This window comes from Penaeus japonicus, unplaced genomic scaffold, assembly GCF_977035675.1.
Source record: "Penaeus japonicus unplaced genomic scaffold, GWHDUDI00000001_assembly GWHDUDI00000002, whole genome shotgun sequence".
Lineage (NCBI taxonomy): Eukaryota > Metazoa > Arthropoda > Malacostraca > Decapoda > Penaeidae > Penaeus > Penaeus japonicus.
Genome location: NW_028234404.1, coordinates 33,509,881 through 33,519,724, shown reverse-complemented (window position 1 = coordinate 33,519,724; position 9,844 = coordinate 33,509,881). Strand labels below are relative to the sequence as shown.

The 9,844-nt window shown below is 37.9% G+C and overlaps 1 protein-coding gene across 2 annotated transcripts in view; it reads right to left on the bottom strand.

The window, feature by feature from the left end:
- The window catches only part of ss (aryl hydrocarbon receptor spineless), a 209,683-nt gene that overhangs the window by 12,615 nt on the left and 187,224 nt on the right, over window positions 1–9,844 (bottom strand). For both annotated transcript variants that reach the window (XM_086549979.1, XM_086549980.1), the window contains exons 5-6: window positions 3,174–3,380; window positions 468–655 (exon numbers count right to left, since the gene is read on the bottom strand). In XM_086549979.1, the coding sequence (XP_086406105.1) occupies window positions 468–655; window positions 3,174–3,380 (395 nt within the window). The remainder of the gene's footprint in view (window positions 1–467; window positions 656–3,173; window positions 3,381–9,844) is intronic.

Here is a 9,844-nt window from a genome sequence, read left to right as displayed (position 1 = left end):
ATAAAAGGTGGAAAAAATGTACAGACAAAAGAATATAAAGGTGGAAAGTTTTAAAACGAAATATGACAAAAAAGAAAGGAAGAAAGAAATAAAAAAAGGAATGGGAGATATTAAAAACTAACAGGCAAACGATGAAACGGGAGAAAAGGGAATGGAAAATAAGAGTAAATCTTAACAACATAAATAGGGAAAGAGGAACGGTTTCAGTAGAATCCATTTTATATATAATTAGAATTTATCTTATCACCGTGTTACATGTGACGTACGTCCTTCACAGAGAAGAACACAAACAACAGTCATCGTAATATCAATATGCAAACATACCTATATCAATCCACTTAATAAATAATAGATACATATAATTTAAAACCAGTAAACATAAGGTAAACAACCAACGACGATACCCAACAAGCAGTTTATCTCCACCGCACCACTTAAAGACAACCATTAAGAACCAAAACACTCACTTCTGATCCATTGAAACGAGGGCAAGATCTAACTTGTGTTTCGACTTGTACATAACTTCCTTCTGCGGGAGTTCGAGGAGCGAGGGCGGGCCGAAGGGCGTGCAGACGGCGAATAGAGCCAAAGGTGGGTCTTCGGTCTTTCGGTTCTGCCCGTGGAGGACTTTGATTCGACCCCGGACATCCAACCTCTGCAAGGGAAGGATTAGGTGAGTGGAAAGGGTTGGGTTTTAAGGTTCTGTGGCTGGCTGGCAGGCTGGGCCGGAGGTTCGTGGAGGTGAGAGCGGCAGAAAGTGATAAAGGATGGAAATAGTGATAATGATGATGGTAATGATAATGATGGCAGGGTGGTAATAGTATTAGTAGTAGCCGTAGTAGTAATGATTATAATAATAACAATAGTCTTAAATGATGATAACAATAATAAAAAACGATAATACATAATTCTGTAAATAATAATGATATTACATAATTCTCGTAATAATAATGAGAATATACAATTCTAACGATAATAATAATGATAAACAATTATGATAATGACAGCAATGTTAACAAAGATAACAATGACAATAAACACACGATAAATTATTTACAAGATAAAACGACAGATTAAAACCACAAACACAGTAATACCAAGACGTAACAACTTTATTTTCACTCGGATGCTAAACCTATCATAAGTGGAAAAGAAATATGAAATGCACTATGAATAAATCGTAGGATAAGAAATGGAAATTGTATATTGAAGAAACAAAATATATATATTGAAAGTGGCTTAACGGTAAATATAGAGGTAACAAAAAGAAATATTACTTTTCAAGAACGATATATTTGTTGAGTTAAAGAAGTGCGAATAATAGTGAATGGATTAGTTAACTGAGCAGAAATATGCTGATACAACAGTACTTGAAATGAAATGAAAATATATTGATAGAGTTTTAAAAGAACGATAATTGATAAGGAAAATAACATTTGTCAATTTATAAATGTATGAATTAAATATGTATTTTTCATTTGTTGAATATTAAGTACACCTCTAAAGGAATAGAAAAGAAACATATCAAAATACAAATAGAATATAAAATGAATGTAGGCCAATTAAGTATAAAACAAACAGGAAGGTAGGCCAGCTAAGTGTATGCAGACCGGAAGGCAGGCCAGCTAAGTGTATGTAGACAGGAAGGCAGGCCAGCTAAGTGTATGTAGACAGGAAGGCAGGCCAGCTAAGTGTATGCAGACCGGAAGGCAGGCCAGCTAAGTGTATGTAGACAGGAAGGCAGGCCAGCTAAGTGTATGAAGACAGGAAGGCAGGCCAGCTAAGTGTATGAAGACAGGAAGGCAGGCCAGCTAAGTGTATGTAAAAAGGAAGGTAGGACAATTAAGTTTATGCAAACAGGAAGGCAGGCTAGCTAAGTGTATGCAGACAGGAAGGCTGGGAAATGAAGCACAGAGAGAAACGGAAAGGAGTGACCCACACCTGCTTGTCTACACCTTGATGGCTTTAGTTGCAGTTGTGATATATATTTTGTGTTTAGTCAATCGGAAAATTATTTATGACTATGATTAATAATACCGCCTCCATGTTTGAAATAATTTGTTTGTTTGCATGGACGACTGTTGAACTTAATCTGATATGAAGTAGATTTCTTAGTATCTGAGAGAGAAGGAGAGAGAGAGAGAGAGAGAGAGAGAGAGAGAGAGAGAGAGAGAGAGAGAGAGAGAGAGAGAGAGAGAGAGAGAGAGAGATATATATATATATATATATATATATATATATATATATATATATATAGAGAGAGAGAGAGAGAGAGAGAGAGAGAGAGAGACAGACAGAGTAAAGAGAGAGAGAAAAAAATACGTAGGCGAGATCGATAAAAAGCCTGACATACATGACAAAGTAATTCAATAAACACACCCTATTTACCTACCTAATCTACACGACACTCACTAGTTCACGAGAAGCAACCACTTGCTTTTTTTTTTTTTAAATCTATTTACTTGTTTTCTATCGGCCTAAATCTATGCTAAATCAAAACCATCTGAAGATAGAAAACGATTACATAATTATCACACTTGACCAACCTCAAAATAGCCCCCCTTCCCCTCCCTCTCCCTCCCCCTAAGCTCCTCTCGTTTCTAAAATCACAAGCATCAAGTTTCGTATTTCCGCCTTGTAAAACCGTAATTATGAATCAGCTCGTAACAAGCAGTGTAGTAGCATTGTTTTGAGATGAAAAAACGAGTCATTTTCTAGTTCGTTAAGCCTTCCTAATGGCATCTTGTGGTCTAGTGGTTGAGTAAAACTGCCTTACGTGATAATCTTCTCTAACTGTTCTCAAATGCTGACGTCTCAACACGGATCTAGGAAGTCCTGCAGTCTCTGGAGGAGCTGAGCTGAAGAAGACGGTGATGATAAGAAAGAAGAAGAGATGGGGATGGTATTGAAAAAGAAGAGGAAGAAGAAAGTGGTAATGCAGAGGAGGAAGATCGCAGAAATGAAGAGATGGAGAAGAAAAATAATAAGAATAAGAGGAAGAAAAGGGAGATGAAGAGGAAGATGATGATGAAATGAATAGGAAAAAAACATGCTAAAAACATCCCAACCACACACAAAAGGTACTGAAAAGAAAAGCACTGAAAAGGGAAAAAGCGGAGAGGAGCTCGAAGAAGAAAAAACGAAAAAAGAAAAAAAACGAAAAACACACGCACCAAAAACCCTGATGTGTTATCTAAAAGGCATCTGAATCTGACGGTGAAGTTCCTCTCGAGGGGCGTCTGGTCCGCCTGCAGCGCCTCCTGCAGAGTGAGCTGAGCTTGGTCCGGCAGGAGGTGAGAGTTCCACATGAGTTGCCGCTGGAGTTCCTCTCGGTCTTCGGAGTGGACGAGCTCGTACACGCTCTGGTGCACGATGTCGCTCTGTGGGAAAGGCGCTTGGTCAGGGCATGGTGTAGGGGGAGTGAGAATGAAGGACTTCGTGAGGGCTTCGCACATTGGGGATATACTTACACGCACTAACAAACAAGCACACACACACACACACACACACACACACACACACACACACACACACACACACACACACACACACACACACACACACACACATATATATACATTCATAACCCGCATCTGCAAGTCCGGAACAAGACCTCAGCAAGATTTGATATATTACAGAGTAAACCTCATCGACGTCAAAGTAAATGGTTATTCACATATAAAGGAAATTGAAGCAATAGATTCAGATACTTTGATAAGTGGCCGATTTATGTGACAAGAGTCGTTGTGAGAAAACACGTGGTCATTCATAATTCATGCAGGTTGAGTACGTAGTAGACACTCTCTTGCGTTGATAGTGTAAGAAATAAATAACGATGGTAATGGTATAATACTGTCAGTAGTAAGTGTGACTATAACGATAATGATACTAATATCAAGAATAACAGTTATAATGATAATGATAAAAATAATAACAGTAATAATGATACTATTACTAATTGTAAAACTAATAATGATGATACTGCTGATAACAATGATGATAAAAACAAATATCAGTAAAACCAACACATAAATATACAAGAAACGAACGAACCAGGGGCCGGATTCACAAACGCATTTACGACGGTAAATACGCTGGTAACTACAATTACGATTGTAAACAGACCGCACCGGTATTCACGAAAAAATAAAAATCATTCGTTAGAGCTCAATAAACGATTGAAGCAGCTTCCGCACCTATTGGAATTCTCGAAAAGGACAACAATAAATATTTAAGATGCCTCGGCGCCTATCGAACCTCAGGCAAAGTACAACAAGCTCCACAAATAATGAGCAAGATGGTTTGGACTGACTAATAGCCAGGGAGGTCTTTAAAGAGAACAGATTATATTAATTAATCAAATCCATTCATATCTACTAATGTGTTTTTATTGAAAATTGCACATGTCTTTTTATCATACTAGCACAAACTGCACCTTAATGTTTGTTTATTTTTGTGTTTGCATTAACAAATATACAATTATTCATGTTCTTATTCATTTCTCAGGTTTGATTGGCATTTCTTTTTGGAAAATGTTGATACAAATAGCATTGTGTTTTTGAAATCCATTATATCATATGTGATCCGTAAGATCACAAAATAGAATATGTAGAAATTAACTGAAACCAAAGAAATCTATTTTATTTTTCTTGAAATATGGACACATGAAAATATCACTGCTGGGCCGGGCTTTGTTTACATATCACGGGATTGGTCAAAAGAGCCTAAAGAATCATGTAAGGCGCGCGCTGATTGGTGGAATCGGGTTACTAGAGCTACCATCGTAACTCGGGTGGTATAGTCGATTTATCAGGCGACTTACCATCGCTTAATGAATCCCACTTTGCCATGGTAAAAGCGCTTGTAAATGGTTAATGTCTTACAATCGTATCTTAGTGATTCCAGCCCTAGAATGTTATCACTGGAAGTCAAGGAATTACAATGGCTGGCGACTCTACCTGAATTAATCTCCGGATGTGTGGGTTTCTTTTCCTTGTTTGCGTGTGTGCGTTTGTTTATGTGTGTTTTTCTTTCTATTTTGTTTGCGTTTGTTTATTTGTGTGTGTTTGCATAACGCACGCGTTTTTTGTATGAGTGTGTTTGTGTGTATGTGCGTGTGTGTGTGTGTGTGTGTGTGTGTGTGCGTACATGTGTGTGTGTGTGTGTGTGTGTGTGCGTGTGCGTGACAAGCGACCATCTCCCCGCGCTTTCCCACCTCTGAGCCACAGTGTGTTGATTGCGAACGCCCATGATTGTAGCTTGGATAGCCGGACATTTACAGCCCTTTAAGTTGTGGCTCGAGATAACACGGGGATATTCTCGAGGGGCGAAGGGGAGGAGGGAGGGAGGGAGAGAAGGAGGAATGATGGGAGAGGGAGGGAGAGAAGGAGGAAGGGTGAAAGATGGGAGAGGGAGGCAGGGAGAGAAGGATGGAAGAGGGAGGGAGGGAGAGAAGGATGGGAGAGGGAGGGAGAAGAGGAGAAAGGATAGGACAGGGAGGGAGGGGAAGAAGGAAGGATGGAATAGGGAGGGAGGGAGAGAAGGAGGAAGGGTGAAGGATGGGAGAGGGAGGGAGGGAGAAGAGGAGAAAGGATAGGAAAGGAAGGGAGTGGAAGAAGGAAGGATGGAATAGGGAGGGAGGGAGAGAAGGAGCACGGGTGGGAGAGGGAAAGAGGGTAGAAGAGAGAGACAGCAAGAGAGCGAGAGAGAGCAGAGAACCCGAGAAAGACGAAGGAGGAGAGAGAAAGAGTAAGACGCACAACCAGAGAGAAAAAAAAGAAAGAAAGAGAGAACTAATTGTCTCTTTTTTTTACCTACGTCTTTTTTTTTCTTCGTGGAACCAAGCCACTGCAACCTCCATCGCCACCACACCGAGAGAATGACAATGATTACCTTCACATCAACACCTTTTAATGGCGTGTGCTATCAGCTGATGACTATCTTCTGTTTCTGAAGACTAATGTACTGTAGTGCGAGGTAGAATTCCCTTTGGTTAGTGTCATTGGGTTTTGTTTGAAGATGGAAGGGAATTTTTGATGAGTTAAGTACATTTGTAAAATAGGGAGTGAGAGTGTATTTTGAGTGGAATGGGTGTTTGGTTGTTTATTTATGGTACATACGGAGAGCCTTGTCTGGCGCTGAGTATTTATAACGGGTACTAAAGCATTTGCAGAATTTTCTTTGATGTATTTACTGCTTGGGTGAGAGTCGTAAATAGCTATTGTTGCGCCGTTTTCAGAATTTCAATGTGTTCTATGTTCACCTGCGATTCTTTGCGAAATTAATTCTGAACCTTGAGTTTCTTTTTAGATATTACGATTGTATTAAGGTATACTTTTTTTAAGCTGGATCTATTTCACACGGAGACCGACACATGCATTTTCTTTATCATTTCAAATGCAATGTGTATATGTACATTATATATATATATATATATATATATATATATATATATATATATATATATATATATATATATATTATATGTGTGTGTGTGTGTGTGTTTACGTGTTTGCGTGTATGTACACATGTGTATCACACACAAACACACATACATACACACACAAACACACACACACACACGCGCGCGCGCGCGCGCATGCACACGTACGTGAATATATATATGTATATATATATATATATATTCATACATATATATATACATATTTATATATATATGGATATATATATATATGGGTGTGAAGATGGAGGTTTGTGTGGATGTTGTATATGTATATATATGTATATATATGTATATATATACATATATGTGTGTGTACATATATATATATATATATATATACATATATATACATATATTGATATATATATATATATATATATATATATATATATATATATATATATATACATATACATATATATCCACATCCAACAACCACACAACCCTCCATCTCCACACCCATAGATCAAGCCACAATAAGCGCTAGCTATTAACAGCCTGCTATACACCTATATTAAGACAGTGTGGGCTGAACTCCCTGAATGTAATTAGTTCCCTTTTAATTGGCAGCTCCGCCCATGCCGCCCTCGCCGCCTATTTGGGAAATACTTTGCGAGAAGAATAGCCAATTTCATATGTATTACTCATCCTTGGGTTTAGATCGAAAACGCATATGCGGTTAAAAGGTCTTCAGTGTGTGTGTTTGTTTGTTTGTTTGTGTGTGTGTGATTGTTTGGTTGTGTGTGTTTGTGTTTGTTTGTGTGTGTGTGATTGTTTGTGTGTGTGATTGCTTGGTTGTGTGTGATTGTGTTTGTTTGTGTGTGTGATTGTGTCTGTTTGTGCGTGTGTGTTCGTTCGTGTATGCGTTTGTGTGTGTGTATGTGCTTATTTCTTTTCGCTCGTACGTTTGTGTATATCGTTTGAGTGTATATGTATGCTTATATATAACTCTATATCTACCTAATCTACCTATCCACTCATCAATATTCATCAAACCATATACCACAAAAATATCTTCTTCTTTTTTCTTCTAATTCCTCTAAATCAATCATATCCCGAAATGGTGTTGGTTCGTTTCTCTCTCTTTTTCTTTTGTTATTGTTGTTGAGGTATGTTGCAATCAATAGAAAAAAATATATATCATCGTAGCATACTTTGTCATAATTGACTTGATGTATTGCAAATTCCTGACTGTTGATTTCAGTTCATTTGATTTTGAAGTTGGCCTTCTCTTAAAGAAAATAAATCATGTATATTTTCTTTGACCGGAATATATATTGAACAAATGATTATAGGAAACGTACGGGTTTCATCGCCATATTGGAATTATTTGTATTATCTCCGTCTCGCTCTCTTTCTCCTTGTTTTTCTCCTTCTCCTTCTACTTCTTCCTCTCCCCCGTCTTCTCTTCCTCTCCCTTTCACCTCTCTCTCTCCCTCCCTCCCTTCCTCCCCTTCCCTCTCCCAACCTCCCCCTTCCTCCCTCCCCTTCCCTCTCCCAACCTCCCTCCCCCTCCCTCTCCTTCTCCCTCCCCACCTCCCTCCCTCTCCCTCCCCCTTCCTCCACCTCCCTCCCTCCCAACCTCCCCCTTCCTCCCTCCCCTTCCCTCTCCCCACCTCCCTCCCTCCCCATCTCCCTTTCTCCCCCTCCCTCCCTCCCTCCCCCCCTGCAACGCGCGGCATCGTCTCCCAAGCCAAGAGCCCTTTCGTGCATGCGCCTCGTTAATTCACGTTGCCAGTCCAACAACCATACTTTAACCCTCATCTCGATAACCTGGAGTTATGGATACTTTTGGAGATGAGGGACGTTCATTTGGGACTTATCTTTTAATTGTGCGGCACTTTTTTTTTGCTTTTCTTTCTTTTTCTTTTTTTTTTCCTTGGGTTTAGTTTTTGTTTTCTTGTTTTTGTTTTTGTTTTGTTGCTATTATTCTTTTTTTTCTCTCTCTATCTCTGTGTCTCTTTCTCTGTTTCTTTTTCTTTCTTTCTCTTTGTTACTCTCTCTCTGTTTATGTTTATCTTTATCTATCTCTCTTTCTTTCTCTCACTCTCTCTCTTTCTCTCTTTCTTTCTCTGTCTCTGTATTGCATTTTTTCTTCTTGTGTTCGTTTCATTATTTTGTTCTAGAGAGATAGAGGGAGGAAGGAGGGAAAGGGAGGGAGGGGAGATGAAAAGAATGACAGATAGAGAGAGAGGGAGAGAGAAAGAGAGAGAGTGAGTGAGTGGGTGAGTGAGAGAGAGAGATAGAGAGAGTGAGTGAGTGAGTGAGAGAGAGAGACAGAGACAGAGACAGAGACATAGACAGAGAGAGAGAGAGAGAGAGAGAGAGAGATAAAAAATAGATATGCGATGACGTTGGAATTTCCTTCATTAGGGAGTTAAAAACAGCAACAAAAACATAAGTTTGGTTATGCCGTTACAAAGGGACACCCATTATACATATATAAATATATATAAATATATATAAATAGATAGATAGATAGATATATGTATATATACATATATATGTATATATATACACATATATGTATATATATGTATATATATACACACATATATGTATATGTATGTATGTATATATATATATATATATATATATATATATATATATATATACATGCACTCAAACTCTGCTAACTTGAATAATTTTGCTTTGTTTTAACTATTATTTTGAAAAAAATAAATGTGTCTGTTAATGCGAGTATGCCAATTTCAATAAACCCATATTTTTCCAATTCCCTTTATCGAAAATTGAACCTATAATCCAATCACTATCATCGCTTTACGACTGCCATCACAAAACTGTCATAATTACAAATATATCATATATATATATGTATATATATACATATATACATAAATATATTATTTAATATAATCTAATATATCGGAAAACTTGTAGATCAATAATGATAATAACAATACGATTTAAACAAAAGAAAACCAAAATCCAGAGAGTTGATATAACGAGTCGTTTACACAATACCACGAGCATATGCTCACGTCACCATCAGAAACTCATCATCACGATTCCGTCACCATAAGTTATCTACGAACACGCACACCCACAATAGCGAACGGGTCCCTTCAATATACCTATATGGTGAAAAAAACAGATAGACATTACTTTTAATCCTAATACACCATTCACTATACATCTACAGTGAAAAAAAAACATTAATTTCTATCCTACTACACAACAGACTGATTTCCATCCACCAGAGAACCAAATTTAGTTACACAACAACCATAAACAGATTCTTTTTATAACTCAATTCATCATCGCTAACAACCTAACTAGGCTTTAACACTCAACAACCACGGTCTTAGTCATCACTTCTAACTGCCAATAAGTCATCGTAACAACCACTTCTATCATAAC